The sequence below is a fragment of the Barbatula barbatula genome, assembly GCF_947034865.1.
Source record: "Barbatula barbatula genome assembly, chromosome: 18".
Lineage (NCBI taxonomy): Eukaryota > Metazoa > Chordata > Actinopteri > Cypriniformes > Nemacheilidae > Barbatula > Barbatula barbatula.
The window spans coordinates 8,882,699-8,901,609 of NC_136781.1; the positions used below are offsets into that span (position 1 = coordinate 8,882,699).

At 39.2% G+C, this 18,911-nt stretch overlaps 1 protein-coding gene across 3 annotated transcripts in view; it reads right to left on the reverse strand.

Annotated features, from left to right (window-relative positions):
- LOC306907679 (teneurin-3) overlaps positions 1-18,911 on the reverse strand; it is a gene marked incomplete at its 5' end in the record, with an annotated part of 74,741 nt that overhangs the window by 13,110 nt on the left and 42,720 nt on the right. The window contains 10 exons of one of the 3 annotated variants that reach the window (XM_079479969.1): positions 525-774; positions 8,507-8,650; positions 9,526-9,793; positions 10,881-11,142; positions 12,913-13,032; positions 14,299-14,506; positions 14,654-14,800; positions 15,623-15,640; positions 16,042-16,068; positions 16,592-16,771. In XM_079479969.1, coding sequence (XP_079336095.1) covers positions 525-774; positions 8,507-8,650; positions 9,526-9,793; positions 10,881-11,142; positions 12,913-13,032; positions 14,299-14,506; positions 14,654-14,800; positions 15,623-15,640; positions 16,042-16,068; positions 16,592-16,771 — 1,624 coding nt within the window. Of the gene's footprint in view, positions 1-524; positions 775-8,506; positions 8,651-9,525; positions 9,794-10,880; positions 11,143-12,912; positions 13,033-14,298; positions 14,507-14,653; positions 14,801-15,622; positions 15,644-16,041; positions 16,069-16,591; positions 16,772-18,911 lie in introns of all 3 variants that reach the window. The other 2 variants (XM_079479968.1, XM_079479967.1) reach the window with 2 other exon arrangements.

Consider the following 18,911-nt stretch of genomic DNA (forward strand, 5'->3'; position numbering starts at 1 on the left):
AGAAATGTTGTTACTAGTTCAAAGAATGAAACAAAAATTATAATTTTCCTTGAACACACACCTACAAACAGTAAATCCGGAAAAACAAATTATTTTTGAAGTCTCTTAATATTTTTGCAGCCGTATACTGTTAAATTCAGTCCTCAATCGCTTAAATCAGACAGCATTTTTAATGCTTTAACTACATGATCCAACAAAGGCTACAACATCAATTTCGCAATATTTTCTTCACAGTCTGTGTAGTTTGTGTTGAAAGATAAATGCATGACAAATAAAATGGCGATGAATAGATAGAACTGAAAAAGGATAAAAAGTGATGACAGGTAAGATACATCCCCAACAAACTAAGGTGTGGAGAACCACAGGTCATATTACATGTGTAAAACCTCTAGCTACTGTACTTTTCAAATTATTTTTCACAATTTCACTTCAAAATGTCTCCTCAGATATTTTGAAGCCTTTGTCTGGTGCCAGTAATAGAGAATCCTGAATAATGTTTATGATCAACCCTCTGGTTCACTCACCTGAGCTCCATGACACTGCTCACATTGCCAGATGGAAAGATGCGTCTAATGTAATTGAAGTCGCCGACGTACAGGCTGCCATCGATGCCCCATGCGAGAGCCACGGGAGCCAGCAGTTTGTTGCCCTCGGCCTGGCCATTACAGCTCGGGCAGGAGATGCTCCTGCGTCTGCCATTGCCCATAATGGTGCTGATGACGGGAGGGAGCTGGGAAAGGAACACATTCTCACCATCTCCTTTATACAGAATACCTGAGGTAACAAAGAGAGACAGAAACAAACATTTCTCATCGTCTTGTCATTTCTGAAAATGTTTCTCTCAATAATTTGTTTTATAGATTAAATTACTGTGATGTCACACAACAGGAAGCCGCGTTTTGGGTCCTTTGAAAGAACAGCTGTTAGCGATGAGAGCGCCTGAGAAATGTGACATGTGGAAGTAATAAATAAAAACACCCCGCAGATGAGTGATATTCATTTTTATTGTTAATGACGCACTTGAAAAATGTACAAGATGCTACATTTCAAAGGAAATGCAAACATTTTATCTGCACCGCATGTTTTTTATTAAAACTTGTATGAAAAGTCAGACGTGCATAACAGATAACTGATGGCTTTGTGTTTGGCATTACAGCATACAGTTTTTGTCACCATTGTGCTTTGGAGCTGTTTCAGTCTAAAGTGTTTGTGTCCCTTATAGCCCGTCTGCATTTGATAATTTTATCTTAAAGTGATAATTTTTTAAGCATTTAAATAGCATATGTAAATAAGAATTCCTGTGATGATAATTTCTTCAAAGGACTTGAATGTAATTTTACACCATTGTTTCATCAGACATGTGCATGCCTGACCCCCAGTTAACTTCCGGTGTGTGTTTGGCTAGTGTCCAATAATATCACAATTTATATTTAATACAATTTATGGTAATATTAATATATATATATTATTTTTCTGTATAATAATTGTACTAAATTAACAATTTGAGGAATTCTGTTGTATGTTCATTTTATTAAACAAATAATTTGTTGAATGTGTCCTGTAATTTGTTCGCATTTCAGAAGTTCACCTAAGCAGATGATAACAATAGCGGGGTAGAAAGGTATGCATATTTGGCTTGCGGTCCGGGGAGTGGGCTCAGAGCTGGCCGGCTCCTTGTGAACCCGGAGCACTCTTCCCAGATTGGGGCGAGTGCGCCAAGCTCGGAACCAGCCCGAATCCAGAGCGCATCCCAAAAGCGCAGAGTACACTTGACAGCAGCTGGGTAGCGCATATCCCCCAAATGCTGGGGGAGGTGGTAGCCTGCGGTGGGAGAAAACCTCTGAGGCCGCTAGTGCTGCTGCAGCGGCCGGGGATTAAAGGGGGCGGAATCTGCTGCACCTGCGGGTGAGGAATCCGCTGCAGCGGTAACGAGAGCTTGCCCCTGTGGGGGTAGCTGAGGCTGTTGTGTCGGTGATGCAAGTTCTTGCTGGAGCGTAGATGCTGCAGTTGAAGGTTGGTGCTTAACGATTCAAGTGATGAGGGTCCTGTGGGCCTCTCTGATGAGGGTGTGATCTGACCGGTTGTAGAGTGGGTTGGATGAAGATTTGGCCTGCGGCCTTCTGAAACAGAGATAAGCTAGGAGGGTTTGGTCAGGTTGGATTGGGGACTGGAGATTGAAGATGCAGATGGAGTGGCCTCTCATGGCCTGATCCATCTTCCTTCGCTTAATGAATTATGAGATTGTTTCCGAATCGAGCACTGATAGGTCGGAAATGGTTGGGTGAACTGAGGGATCAAAGTTGGATGTGGTGGTGATTTCCGAGCATCTGAGAAAACCGAAGAAAGCCAGGGCGTCTTTGGGCTCTCTGGATGCCTTTGATGAGCATGGATGCTTGGGAACTGGAGCGCTGGAATGCTGGGAATTTGTCCCCGCCTCCATTTGATCGTGTGAGGTCGGACCGTTGATTAGGTACATAGATGTCTCATTCGACACTTAAGCAGTGCCTGCTCGTGTGTCAGGAGCAGAGCTGAAACATCAGTGATCATTTCAGTCCTTACATACAATACCTATAGGCTCAAATCTGTTAACATGATTGGTTCCATGGTTATGATGGCATAAACAGAAGTAGTTTCAAACTGCATTTTCAAACTGTCTTTGGTAAACTGCAGATCTATGGAGAAAATAATGCAATGGTTTGAAATGACGAATTTGCACATGGTTTATCTTAAAGCATATTGAAAACGCTCCAAAGATTTATAAACAACATTTAAAACTCACCACAGGAACCTTAATAAAATAAAAACCTATCAACACCAGGGGGGAAATCTGATCGTTTTAGAACAGAGATTATCAACACAAGGTTGTGGGTTCGATTCCAGGGGATTGCAGATACCTATGTAAAATGGATAAGATAATGCTATGTAAATCGCTTTGGATAAAAGCGTCTGCCAAATGCCTAAATGTAAATCTTGACGACCAAGATGTGAAAAACCCGAAGGGAAGCAACATTTTGGAAATCACACATGGGCCATTTTCAGTGTTTGGCAAAATTTGGATGATGTGCTAGTATAAACCAGCTTTATACCAGTAAGTTTGTTCATGAAAAGCTATATTATCTCCATCACAAGAATGTTAAGAAATAAAATAACATTGTGTCCACAAATGTAACATTTGGTGAGGTATGTAATTCATATCTGACTTCACAACTTCTATATTCTGTAGAAGAGAGCTGTGGAAAAGGGTAAAAAGGTTTTGTTGTGTATAATAGGAGGGTCTAAGCGTATCACATGACTGAAGATGAAAGTTCTTATAGTACCATGAACATCTCCATGAAAAGGGGCACTTGCCAAACTTTCTTTAGCAACTCCATTAATGTGGGCATTAAAGTAGCACTTTGAAATGGAAGGATTCAAAAAGAATAAAGCTTCTAAAGGCATATAAGCTTCCGTAATGACCAAATTCATTAATATGGATGATACGTGTTCAACTTTTAAGATGAATCAAGCACTTCAGCAGTCTAGTTTTAAGCAGAATGGCATTCTTTTGGTTTTGGTGGTCTTGGTTATTGTAACTTTTCATTATCTTTAAACAGATAAGATAAAAACAGTCCTCATGTTCGTACATATACATTTATGTCACCACACAATAGCAATGTTTTCCAGGCAAAAGTACAATATATGATTGAATTTGATGTTTAAGTGTTTTGTATAGTGTGACCAATAAAGAAGCTGTCACAAGCTACCCATCCCCCCTCCCTGGTCCTCAGGCATTAAATATAACAAATGGAGACACTCTGCCCACCTCAGAGCTGACCGTCTACACCGGTGTGTGCTTTATTTTCCGTCAGCACCCGGCCTAAAACCTTTGATCGCTTCAATCACTTGAACACCACTTTCAGTCCAAGATCGTGCAAGGAGCTTGGGTCATTACAGATAAATATTTCAGTCCTGTGAAAATTTAACTTGTTTCTTTTTGGGGTTGGCTTCAAAGAAGAACTTCAAAGGGAAGTGCCATGCCCATGGCCATAAATTATTCATACTGAGCAACATGTTAGACTTCCAACACTTGCTTTGGTCTATTAATCGCAATCGCATCAATAACGCTGCATTGAACTATGCTCTCATTGGCCATCCACTTTTTTTTAGCTCAGTAACTAGCCGCCTCAGTGGCTCGGAGGTTGTGCATCATCAAAACTATACAAGACTCTACAACTGTTCTGTTTGAAATACATTGTCACATCTCATGCGTCTGGGATTTATTTATTTAAATTTGGCGGCGTAGACCAGACAGTAGCAGAAGCATGGCAGAGATAGTTTTTTGACTGTCAGCTAAAGTGTGGTCTATTCAGAGATTGGATAAGAGTCTGTGTTTTCTACAAGACGCTACGGCGCCGCTATAGCATATGCATCCTGGCTGTCACAGTGGAAACTAATCAAGTGCATCCTGTGCCAAGCGTCATTGAGCATTCTTCTTTAGTGTGATAACTGTCATTTCAGCTGCAAATGTGCTATACTGTCACCGGCTGATACCAGCCGTTAATTCGCACAGTGCTTAAATGGCCCAAAACCCTCTGCTATTCCGAAAGCGCTTGAATCACGGCTAATGTCTTTGTGTGTGCGGCTAAGCGGGGTGCATGGCAATTTGTTCTTGCTTGATTAGGCCCTGCCATTGATTAATTGATTGAGAGGAGGACTGGAATGAAGACATGGTCAGAAGGGATCTTGCGCACGTCCGGCCCATGAAGTGTCTTTTCTCATTCAAAGCTCTACGATGTTCTGTTAAGTAAGATGAATTGGTCTGGGTTGCCGCTTTTTAAGTGTGACTCCACAAAGCCATTGACCTTGATGACAAGACAGACCAATGACACTTCTCACTTACTCTTACTGCGTGATTGCTGCGTTGCATTGCTCTAATATCATTATGCACACAATAAGCTGTTGTTCAAATACACAGAAGACGATAATGAACCCTTCCTATTACAACTATATGCATTAAGATTTGTCTGCAATTGGATGCGCGCTGCATGCAGAAAAGTTTGAACGTTGCGAAAATAACGTGTCTGTGTTTCTTCATGTGAACTCTCGTATGGCTATATCACCAATTATATTCTAGGGGTTGTAGTACGGTAGCTATGATGTTCTAGGTGCTTGTTTTATGCTGGACTGGTCCTTATGGATATTCTATATGTGTATGCTTTTTCACACAATTTTTTCAGTAGAAGTCCAATTGCTTATAAAAGTGATAGTATAGTACAGTTATAGTTCAATAAGTTACTTAGAGGTTTTGAATATATCACAACTCTGTGTGTCTAGGTTGTGTTAAAATATGGACACTAGCCCATGGCAAGTTAATAATTACAAGCATAATGTAAAAAAATTTTTACTTTAGTTCAGTTGCTACCTTAAATGTTTCATTCCAATCAAATTGAAAGTCATTTCGGCTCACTTAAATTTAAAGCGGTAGCTCACCCCAAAAAATAAACATCTTCATTTACCCCCATTGTTATTTCCAACCTGTATGACTTTCTTCTGCAGAACACAAAAGATATTTTGAAGAATGTTGTTAACCGAACAACAGCGCTACCCATTGACTTCCATGTCGGTACAACATTTACGCATTTGTCAGATGCTTTTATCCAAAGTGACTTATTATACTACACATTTGGGTCTAAGTACTATGTGCAATCCGAGGGATCAAACCCATGACATTGGCATTGCTAGTGCCATGCTCTAACCACTGAGTTACAGGAAAGATGTTCAATATAAGTGAATGGAACAGGAAAGATGTTCAATATAAGTGAATGGAACAGGAAAGCTGCACAATAGAAGTGAATGTGTGCTGCCAGTGTTTGGCGTTCTTTGAAATATTCTTTTGTGTTCTGCAAAAGAAAGACAAACAGGTTTGAAATGACATGAAATAATAATAAAAAATGTCTTGATCACATTACGGTACACCCATAAATAATCACATTTAAGAGAATAATTCATCAAAAACTAAAACTTCTATCATCATTTATTTACCCTTATGTTGTTCAAAACCTGTATATGATTTTGTTCTGTGAAACACAAAAGAAGATTTTGAGAAATGTCTCTGTGCTTTTGTGTCCATACAGTAGAAGTCAATGGGGCCAATGTTGTTTGTTTACCAACGCTCTTCAAATTATTATAAATAAATTTATACAGCAATAACATGATAACATATTTTTTCATTCGTAGCCTATTACTTCACATTCATTTAATTACATGGCATATTGACATTACCTGTGGCTTCATTAACCGGAGACACTGTCAGGTATATGTACTCTAAACATGAAGTGCAACAGATTCAAGAAATGGAAATTTCATTCAATGTCATCTTTGGTAATGCAATGCTTATGATTATCGATTATTCACCGAGCAAATATGCTGATCAAATAGCAATGAGGTAAATAGCACTATTTGGTAAATGTCAAGCAAACAAGCTGAATATTCAATCATCTAGGTGTTCTGGAGCATTTCTAAAGATGCTTCAGTCAAAGCACTAGCTTTATTGAAAACTTTCCCTCGAAAAGTTCCGATACAGACGCTTATATAAGAGAGTGTGATTAATATTTAAAAGCCCCAAGAGTATGGTTGTGTTATAAGGACAGCTGAAAGCTCAGCAGTGGGAGTGAAATCACAGTGACATACACATTCTCATGGACACAGAGTGTTGACTACTAATACGATGTGTAAGTCTATATGAGCACATATGAGTGCCTCTGTAATATGAGGCAGTGAGACAAATGGGATTGTTCAACATAGGTCCCCCTTAGGCAAACTGACGAAACCTCTCACATGTTCTTCAGGCCAATGCTTATCTTCGATTTCTATGCTCTTTGATATACAGAAATGCACTATATCATAAAGGAGGAAAAGGCGGCATGCCATAATGTGCTAAAGCTTTCACCTAATTTATGCACCTCTGATTTACCGGTGGAGTCAGATTTCTATCTTAAGCTTGTATAAGAGCAATTTTCCTTCAATGTTCAAGAAGATTGACAGCTAAAGGCAAAGACTGAGTCTTCCAAAATAAAATTCACCTAACCACAAACTAACAGGTAACAGCTAAGAATTATTAAAAAGTAGAAAAAAAAACAGCAGATCATGTTATGGATTTATATTTAAGTGTGTTGAAAGCTTTAGGACAGGCGCTCCATGCCTCAGCGCTCTCCATCAGAATATGCCGTTGCCTTCAGAATATGCTTTTTTTTCTTCCATTACTTTTAACTGTGTCTGTGAGGCTTTTGACAGATTTAGTTCACAAAACTGGCAAAAACAATGCAGTTAATCTTCAATCCAAAGTCTAAGAACTTAAGAAGCTAACCAAAAGGCATGAACAGTATAAACATCATCAAAATATAAAGTTCCAATAAAATGTAATGAAAGCATTCAAATAAATATAGAATGAAATGATTTCCACCCTCTGCATCCTATTAGATTTGGCAAAACAATTGAATGTGCTATTAAGAGATGATGATCAGCATTGACTATTACATGATACAAAGCCAACATCAAAGCGTTTAATAATGTTCTAATCTAAAATAAGATAATTATATAATCCTCTATATCTCAACAAATCTTCAATTATTTTCAAAGATATAATCCATATGGCGCTGGAGGTGTAAAATATGAATTTAAACCTTATTGGACAGGATTGGTGCTTATAGATAAACTTTGTAGAGGTGTGAAAATAAGAGCTGAGCATGCGGCCATGACCATTTGTTTGGCAGGTCGTGGGATTAAGGATGATGGAAATCCCAACGACACCTGCCATTTACTCTGCAATCAAAAAAGGCTTAAATTCCTTGTAAAGCACTGGTTTAGAAAAAGCCAAATCAGATGGTTGTACACTAACTAACTCCGGAGGAACAAGCAGAAACAACCGCACCTGTGTAAGTCTTATCTTGTCTTTAAAGGATGTTCAGCAGAACGTACTTTACCCCCATAATGCACATTCAAAAAAGCCTGCTGGATCCGACTCAAAATGTGCACATCATTTCCAAACAATAAAAAGATGCCATTATGTATGAGGATGTGAAGATTTAAGCTGACAGAATGGGCTTCCCTGTCACCCCGTTTCATTATGAAGACAAAGGAACAGGAACCGTCTGGTGGAATAATGCCACATTTCCATATTCACAGTTGTGTTTTAATGGCACTTTTATTGAATTAAGCTATAAGTATGCATTCTCTGCCTGAAAACTGGATAAAGTTCATTCAGCCAAATCATGTCCCCCCATAATGTTAGAGAGCACAGCTCTGACTTGGCACGCTGTGTTAATGATTCCGATTTAATCTGTCATCACTGTGAGCGATTAGCCCTTTCAAACTCGCCTTTATTATGTGCAAATGAGGCAATGAACCATATTTCACGTTAAGATTATTATTTATGGAGATGAGTGTAGGTAGAGGCGCTGACCCTTGCGTTCGCGAGGGGACATACGCCACTGGAACCACCATGCGGAGAATAATGAGCCATTCTCACCGTTCCACACGTCCAAAATGTGATGCTTTTCCAGGGTCCAGCTGCCGAGGTTGGAGGCATCCAGCTCGTATCCCTGCAGGGTGGCAGTCCTCTTTTCCCATAGGATCACATTTAGACACGATTCATACTCAAAGCCAACGGACACTACAGCATAAAGAAATCAAGCAAAAGCTATCAATTATGCTTAATGATATGTGTTACATCAAAATTGATTTATGCTTTAATAAAAAATCATCTACAAAATATATCCGACTGTATATCAAGAGATACTTTTTGAAGGGTATTATGTGTTTTTTATTCTCTATGACACTTTATCTGCACAGCATGTGTGGCATTGACAAACAACATCATTTATCTTGCCTGGGCTTTTCATTTAACTTAGAAAACTGGTGCAGTAACAATGTCAGATACAGAACGAAGGGAAGATATACCTTTGTCCGGTTATACACTAGCAAGATATTCCAAACGTGTCTGTGACCTTCTAAAGGCTGATATTTCTCAATGCGCTTCATTTGCAGGCTAATTATACATGCAAAGAGCAGTCAGCAATATACACATGATAGATTTGAAAAGTGTAGCTGCTTATAGATTTTATTTATTGCCTCCATATAACCCTGTGTCAGTTTAGCAAAAGACGGTTTAATTTAAAGATGGAAAACAATTAAACTCATGCTGTATATTTAACCGAAATGAAGTTTAGCTTTCTAAAAAACCTGTGTTTATTTTAAGCAAGTTCATACATTTTGTGCAGGCATTAAAATAAAACCATACAATCGTCCTGAATCCCCGTCCTAATTTCCATTAACAACAATTCCTAGAATATGATGTTAAAAATAAAATAAGCCTTCGTTGCGTAATCGTCTGGACTTTTAGTATCAAGATTCATCTCGCAGGTTTCAGAATTATCTGGGTGGCAAGATGAATCATCTCTCTTTTAAAATCAGTCCAAGTTAATAATATATTCATACGTGGAGAGCTTTATATAGATCTCAGTTTCCTCACATTGTTCCTCTACTTACCTACAGCCTCCGCTAGTCCATAGACTCTCTGGTTGTAAGCATCCGTCTTCTCCCAGATAAAGCTGTACGACAGCCGTGGTGAAGCCGGGAACTGCTTCTGAAACATTCTACCTTCCACAGCCACCAAAAGGTGGACCTTTGCCAAGCCGAAGGGCACGCTGGACTGGGTCATGATGACCTTCAGAATGGGTTTGTAGGCTGAGGCACGTGAACTTAAGTATATTAAACTTAAATCACTTCCAGGAATGGCTGTCTGCTCATGAAGCACCTGTGATTAAAATGTGTACAGGAGAGGAAGTTAATAGCCTGCAGTATAAATTTACTTGTATTCCTTCTTTCTCATAAAGGTGGGGGGACATTTTGATAGTTTGTGATGCCAAATACAGGCGTTTTAATTGTTAACATTTTATCATCAGCTGTAACATTTTGCGGATGTTAAAATAATGAATTGCTCTCTTACTTAGCACATCCAAAGATTCTGTCATCATTTACTCAGCCTTTAGTCATTTTAAACCTTTGACTTTCTTTCTGCAGCAGAACACAAAGGAAGATGTTTTAAAGAAGGTTGGTAACCAAACAGCACTGGACCCCATTACCTTTTATTGTATGGACACAAAACCAATGCCAAGTCAATGGGGGCCAGATAACAATCCGTGTTCTGCGGATGAAAGGAAGTCATACAGGTTTGAAATAATTTTTGGGTGAACTATCACTTTAAATTATATCCCTATTCATTACTTACCCTAAAGTTGTTCCAAATCTATGGTAGTCAATGATGGCCAAGAACTGTTTGGTTAAAAGCATTCAACCAAATATCTTTCTCCATGTTCATCAGAACAAAGACAGAATATAATTTTTTGGGTGAACTGTTCCTTTAAAAGTGGAGATATGGAAACCCTAGAGTAGCACAGGTGCTCTTTACATAGGAATTTAGATGTTTTCAAGGGTTAACCGAGCAAGCTCATTATAAAACATTCAAATCACTCGTAAGAAACGTTATATAAAAGTCTCAGGATCTGCAGTCACACGATACATTTTTCATGCATTCTGTCTACACATCTCTGTTTGAATTACCACCGAATTCCACTTAGACCCTTAAAAGTCTAAATGGTGAATTATTTGTGCCACATGAACAAGATATAGGACATTTTCATAATTAATTCGGAAGCAAAAGCTGTCTGTGATGAGAACGTCTGGTATTCCTGACTCCATATGTTCTCTCATATTTTGTAGAGTCATTCAATTATACAGCTGAGACGGGCTTAAGGCACGAAGTCAAATTTATTTAGATTTTCAGGTTAAAGCATACCGAGGCTTATTTTACTCTCGGATGTGTTCAATGTGGTATGACTCACCTGTGTCTCAGGAATGATGGGGCTGGCCTCGGGGCTGCTGCGGTAGAAAGTGGAGAGCGGTGACGCTGTGATTCGGGGTGAGGGTCTGTCGAGGCTGTTGAACTCACAGGTTGGTTGCTCTCTCTCTTCTTTCCTCATCACCAGCGTGTCCATCACGTAGAAGACTTTCCATGACAACCAAACCGTGCGATATACAGTGGGGTATGGGGCCCGTGCAAAACTTAACGTCAATGCTGTGCCGCCATTCACTAATAAATCAAACCTGTTGGCAGGTAAAAAGAGCACATTTATTCAGCGCACAGCCCATATGTGATTGAAAATACATTAGGGACTTAAAAAAAAGGTTAGCGATAGAAATATGTGGTCATATGTATTACCACAGAATGATGTATGACCATACAGTTATATTCATGAACTGGGGTGTTTATGTCACTCCAAGGAACCATAGTATTACCATGATGCATGTACGACATTAACTATTAACTATTTCCATGCTACATCTCCTGAAAAATAATGTTATTTTTATTTTATTTATTTATTAGAACAATGTATTGTTGCCACATGTTTGTGTAGGCCTATACACTAGTTCGCTTCGAGGTTACTCTCGCAGACAATGTGCTTTGACTTACTTAATATTTCATAAGGTTTGCTATCAGCCTTTTTCACAATTTGTGTGTTTATCGAGACCATATGAAGGCAACAGGGTAACTGTTATTCATAATTTCCTGTTATCATACTGACAAGCGCACGGGTCCTCTACAAATTACATGCTTTGTTAGCTTCATTACGCTTTAGTTCGTCTACGTTCCATATCCACCGCTAAAAAGTAACTGCTTTGTGAGGGAAATAACTTGAAAAGCAGATGAAAATAACAGCGATGAATAAAAGGGCAGGCAATCGCTTTTTTCAGAAGCTCACTGGCTCACTTGGATGTTCTATTAGTGGATGAGGGGAGGGGTAAAGATGTGATGTAACTTTCTACATTAGGGGAAGTTGGATGACAGATTTAGCGGTTAGCACAGGACCTGTTTTAATTAGCGTGGCGTAGTGAGGAGGTAGATACAGATTTGGAAATGAAGGGGCGTCTCTTTGAAGTTGTGCTTGATATGTGCGTCTGACTCCCCTGCCCTGAAGGGGAGAGATGAACGACGCAGTGACTTCACACACACACACCAGACATATTCACAAACATACACATACGAGCAGCACTGCTTCTTTAAAATTCTAACTGCTTATGTCCCCTTTTCAATCTGGCCCACGGTTCCAGACCATCAGCCCTTGAAGCTGTTACTTCTTCTCTGCTTCCCCTCGGACACGCTCGCCGACCAAACGCAGACACCAGCACTGAACAAGCACGATTATCTGAAGCCTGTTCCCCTGTGTGCAGGTTTTAAAGAGGGATTTGGAAATATCAGATAATCCCCAACATAGGCACCTATTCTTTAAAGATGTATAGCTATCTCTTAAGATTATTTTCCCTCTTTCCATTTAACTCTATTGAAGAGAAAAAATATAACGTATATGTGAGTGAAAGGCATGCGGCAGCCACACACACACATGGTATGTGAACTTCCACAAATACGTGACCGCGAGCAGATGACTCATATTAGCTGCCCGTCTGTGTAATGATTGATAATGACTAAAGGGATAATAATAAAGGTACAAGAAGGCCAGTAAGACCCAGAATCAACTCTGAAGAAAAAGTTCAACATTTGTTGTTTGACTACTTTAATGACTGCTTTAAAGTAGCATTTCCAACAACGCGATATAAAGATGTTACATCCAAATTCAATCCTTTCGGATCATAAAAGGGCATTCTCAGGTCATGCTGTCGTGCGCTGCCTGGGAGCTACCGAAACATTAGCATTGTATGTGCGTGGGAAGTAGGAAGATGCACACAATTTGCATAAACTATGCAAAAGGATTTCTCACTGACTAACTTAAGGATGGGTATTAGCATAATTATGTGTATGTACATATTGTGGGTATGTCAGTGCCTGTAGATGTCTATGTAAAACATATTTATACGTACATGCCATCCTGTCTGGTGATGGTATAACCCTGTTGGGGATAATGGAGGAGGGACACGTTCACCCCAATCAGCGGCGTGCCGTCGGTGGTCACCACCTGCCCTCGCACGACTGACGCCAGGCTGTAAACACAAACAACAACACGCTCAATAGCACGCAAATGATTCCTCGGCTAAAAGCATACCTGTTCATCCCACTGATTTTCAAGGTCAGTTGAAACTTAGTAGGACTGAAAGAGGGTTACACGTGTGAAGAATTTAGGTTTTCTCATTCTTCTCTGTCTAATCAATGGGACCTCTGACACACCAGACCTTTCTCTGCTCTTCTGTTTTGATAGTCTTAACGGGCATAATTAAGCACAAATTATTACACCAAGCCCCATTTAGTGGCTGACCTGAAATCTTATATCTTTAGACTAATTGCACGATAATTCCTGAATGTGCGAACAAAAAGAACCCCAGGGCGGATGGGCGGGATGAGATGTTTCCTCATCAAGGCATAATCAAACGCTTCATCAACCAAATACCAGGAGAATCTAGCACATCGTTCTCAGCTGGTCCAACTCTAAGGAGTTTAGAACAAGCAGATATTGTTAACTTTGACCGAGAAGAGCCAAAGGGCATAGACCGTATTCACTCGAGAGTCCAAATTGAAGAGTCGTAAAGGTGAGCCGCTCAATTTTTCCACTAGAAAAAGTAATCATTTCCCGAAGTGCATGCTTTGTTAGCTTTACGTACAGCTCATACCAACAGTTCAAATGACTTTTTATCTGTGATATGAAGGCAGAAGAAATTAGATAGGACAACGTGAAATCTTCAAAAGGGGAATCGTCCTTTCTGAATTCTAATCAAAGGGGAAGAACCCGATTGTTTATTCTGTGAGAGTGGGAGAGCCTTGCTCTGTTTTCCCATGCTGTTAGATCTATTACCCCAAAATGTTACAAAAAACTCTTTTGTTGGAAATATTGTGAAATACATCAAACACCATCACAATAACTTGCACAGCCCAAAGGACTGTCTATGCATATACATTTTAAAATGTTGCATCATTTATAAAGAATACAATATGAATAGCCACATTACCAGGAAAACAAGCCATGTAAAAAAGGCTTGATATTATATTTCTCTATATGTATTTCTTTCACAGTTGGACAGTCAATCAAAGTACCAAAACACAAGATAATCTATGCATTTTTATGAACGTTTCAAATATGATAATACATTTTAACACGAATAATACAATTAAATAACTAAAACTTGAACATTTCTTAGCTGGATTGGAAAAGCCACACAGCGTTCTAGTCCACTAAAGGACAGGTCGTAATACCCTTCAGTCTCTCAAAATCAAAACCTATTTGACCATTTTTGAGAAGTTCAAGAGCTTCTAACCTGCTGTTAAAAGTGTTTTCTCCTGGCAGACTATGGGATCCCCCTGGCGTCACCAGAAAACTGACGCGTTGATAGAAACTCTGAGAATCTGGAGTAGGTGAGCTCCGGTGTTGCATTGTGTTGGGGTCTGGAGCTCCACGGCAGTAGGTCTGACCTTGACAGCTACTGTGAATGCAACAGTCTGGGTCCATACAGTCCACTAATCCATCTGAAAAAACATTAAATTATTTATATGCTTTTGAAGAGAGACGTATTATAGTATAGAATGGATGTATGTACATATATACAGAGACATTTTCAGTGTCCTTTAGAAGCATCTCTATGAACACAAACAAGACGTTCTTAATTTCCTCACCCCCCTCGTTGTCCTTCCCATCTGAGCAAAGGGTTTCCATAGCGACATCACACCCGACTCCTCTCCATCCGGACTGGCAGAGGCAATGCCATCCGTTCTGGTCCAAAATGCACCTGCCGTTGTTGTTACACAGCCCTGGACAACTATCTACCGGGACAAATTCATCAGTTACACAGACTGACCAATCAACAGCCGGAATGTGTCATGGATTAGGAAGCTTTTAAAACTTATGAGGGGGAAACATGGTGAATGTGTCTTAGTCAGTCAAACGTTTGGCACTTGACATTTTAAAGACATCGGACAGGACTCAGGGACAGCTGTAATTTCACATGAAGTGGTTTGTGGATATAACATAAGATAGATTTTCTTCAAATGAATGATGAAACTACATTTGCATTCCTTTCTATTCTGTTTCTGGGAAAATAGATGAAAACATAATTTCTAAATAACGTTTACGTAAATTATTTTCGGGGAAAGAAGCGTCTATTTTGGAGGCAATCTTTAAAATCCTTTTGCTGAATAACATCAGATTATTATTATAGCAGTGTCCATGTGAATCAACAGCATGCTGAGTTGAACAGCACAAGTGCGGAGAGAGTTTATCAGACAGTATACTGAGGTGCTCGATCATATCCTTTGTCACAGAATGTGTGAAGTCAAAGGAAATTAGAGAGGGAAATGCTTAACTAAAGGAGCTTAGCAGCTGCTAAATATTAAATTAAGAGACAGTGAGATGCACGACAATGGGGATTCGGGACAGTATGTGAACGTATATACAGTATGTGCATGGACTGACTGATGATTTCAGTGCGTGTGTCTGCCTACAGTTACACTTTACAAAACAGGAAACCTGGAATCGAATACACGGAGGGACACATTAATACACAGTACATAGACATAATGAATGTCATGCTTGAGAGACAGAGGGGTCAGAGCCACATGCTCTCTTCAGGGCAGCATGACCTTTACCTCTATATCCTATCCAGTCTGCTATCATGAAGAGACATTCAGGGAAAAGAATTAAACATGGGGTGTTATACTGCAAACGCGGTGATCTTAGTGTCAGTCATTTCTATAGACAACCCAAGCATCCTCTGCTGGTTACACATCCTAATATGCCGCGCTGTACCCTCTCCTAGGTAAATATGACATTTCGTGATATTTGCATTGCACTGTTCAAGAGCTCGATTAGAGAAAGCCAGGGATGATGGTTTTATTTCATTTTTAGCAGAAGCGGAGTGCCCAAAAATCTGCTTTTTGATTTAAAAGAAGGTGAATTCCACAAAAATATCATTTAAACGGTTTTAAAATATTATTTAATGGGAATTATGTTTATTACACATGTCGCATAGAAAGCAAATCATTATTGATGAATGAAACCACTGTACCTTTTATTCTACTGTCCAGAAAGTGAGCTGAAGTGATGAAAAACGTGAAAGAGAGAGAAGAAAAGAAAACAAGTCATTCACATTTGCCACAATAGCTCTATTAATGTTTCTGTATTTTTCAAACTATTACAAAACGCAGCTATTCACAGCTAGATAATTGCCAAGCTGTGAGGTCTCATTTTAAATTCATGAAAATGCTGTCCTATATGTTGACAATGACCACAATAACATGGAGATCAATAATACAATTACGATTAAGGTGTTTACATGAGTTGCTTTAAGAATATACCTTTCATGTTCCCGTTTTACATGTTACACTACATAGTTCGATTAACTACGATTATGAGTTTAGACGGATTAAGCTCATCAAAAAGCTCTGTTTGCATGGTCCATTCTTAATCAGAGTATTGTCTTAATCGTGTTAATATCGGATTATTGTTGTCCATGTAAACGTGGTAAATGTGTTTCATTTTAAAATCATCAATATGCTGACACTTTTCATTATGACACTTATAAAATCAATCCCAGTGAAGTTTGTAACGTCACTCACCAATATTGCAGTTTTCTCCGGTCCAACCCTGGTAACACTCACACTTTCCTTTTCGACACACACCGTGCTCCCCACACTGACATAGCTCCTGTTCACACCTTGTTCCCGACCAGCCCTCCGCACAACGACACACACCTCCGACACATACGCCGTGAGGACTGCAATCCGTCGTACACATTTCTGAGACAAAGTATGCGGAGTGTAAGTCAACAGACACGTGTGTAAGTCGTACTCATAGAAGCACTAGGAATTCTCTAGGAATGTAGGTCATAATATTGTCTGCTCAAATCCAAACCTTGTTGGCTGTTTTTAGAGCTATTAAAATGTGGTTTAATAAGAAGAGGGCTTAAAGCCAGCACTACACTGTCAAATCGCCAGTGTTAAAATGGCCAAATTAACACTCACAGTGTGTATACTGAATAACCACACTCTCAAAGTGTATATATACACTGTGAGAGTTAATTTGACCTTTTTTAATATTAACGTTAATTTAGCTGTGCATAGTATCTGAACATCTGACATCTTTGTTTCATCTACAGCAGAGGTATTCTACCCATTTATAAAAATAGACCACATAATATTGTATTATTTTACAAAAGCTGCTGATATAATTTATGTCAGAAAAAAGAATGACCTCTCATCTGCAGGTTTTCTGTTTTGGCAAAACAAATATAAAAATATGTTTTACAACAGCGCAGTGTGAAATTATAACCGCTATGATTGACTGCATCTTTGGCACTTTAATTCTCACTGATGGATTGTACTTGAATGTTTGGGTAGGAAATTGGCAGTAATCCGCTGATAGTTTTGTACTAACGCCAATACACAATGGCTCTGAACTTGTCATCCCGCAAGCTGTGACTGCTAACATTCTCGATCTCTCCGAAGCATCTATCAACAAATACTATACACTTGCATGCACACACATTCATACACGGCGTCTAAATGTCTCGTACACATTTTTAAGGTTTTTTTTAAACTGTAATTATAAAAAAATGACCCTGTGTGTCATGTTTCTATGCGTACGACAGGATTAAGTGCCTTTAAAAAATGTAAAAACAAAACTACAAGGTTCCTTGTACAAATACTATTATAGAACTCAGCATATTTCAGAAGACGCCATTCAGTTGAAAGATTGAGGGTCAAGGGAGCATAAGAAAATTAATTTAATGAATATGGCGTTATGCCAGACAGGTTTTTTTAGGTATTTAATAGATAATTACACCCATAAAGCATGGCCATATTCTGCAAGTGTCAGCAAACACTGTGCATTCTGATATCCTACAGAGACATTCAAATTGGAAAGACTTTAGTCCATAGATGGTGCTACAACAACTTCATTACTCAGTTTATATTATACACTCAATTTACCTTCGACTTAAAATTTCCCAGTGGGCTGCAGACCATTAATCTAAATGAATTAACATGCACAGTGTAGAATTACATCTGCATGTCTGTTTCCAAGTCAGACCCCGATCTGCATGTATTAAAACAACCTACGGGTCAAGATACTGAGCGTTCGTATTCCCGAGATTACATCTTGCTGTGTCAAACGGCACATTGCGGGTGTGTTTCAAAAGTGCATTTACACTTTTCACCATGTATTTTTTGCATAAATCCATATAAATCAGGTATTGTCTGAGTTAGAAATTCAGCTAGAATCATTAAGGAAAGAGACGTTTTCCGGTAGCTTCAAAGCATGCTGCAACCAGACAGAAATGCGTAGGCCCATCTAAACAGTCTGATGCTATAACAAGGGAAACAGAGATGACTTGCCCCCATCCACCTTCATTTCGATTAATCATTATGTCCTTAGAATTATCACCTCGACGACTCCTTAAACCCTTTCAAAATAACACCGCCTGGGGCAATTTTTATTTTATAAGGCCATGCTGGAGCCAATTTATCATTGCGGAGAAATTACACCTGTGACTTTTTCAAACTTCTTCACTGCTGCCTAGGGCAACCTTTCAGGCAAGTTCAGAGCTGGTCTTCCATTACGCCATTTTATTCTGTCAAGCAACTTTTGGAGTGAAAACAAGTCCTCCTAACAAAATCCAAATAAACAAAACTAAAATTGAGTGAAACGTAAGTGAAGTCGCTCAGACATCTGGACACCAGAGCTCTTTTTATCGTCCCTCTCGAGAGGAGTCTTTTCCTCAGTAGCGAGACCTTGTAGGGTCTGATTAGTCTGTGTTGGCTCTCTGGAATATTAAATTGTTCCAAAAGGGTGAAGGGGTGGTCGAATCATTCAATCCTTTATTTTTTTAAACAACCTTTTTCCACACCAGTCGATGCAATCAATTTTTCATTAGCGGCA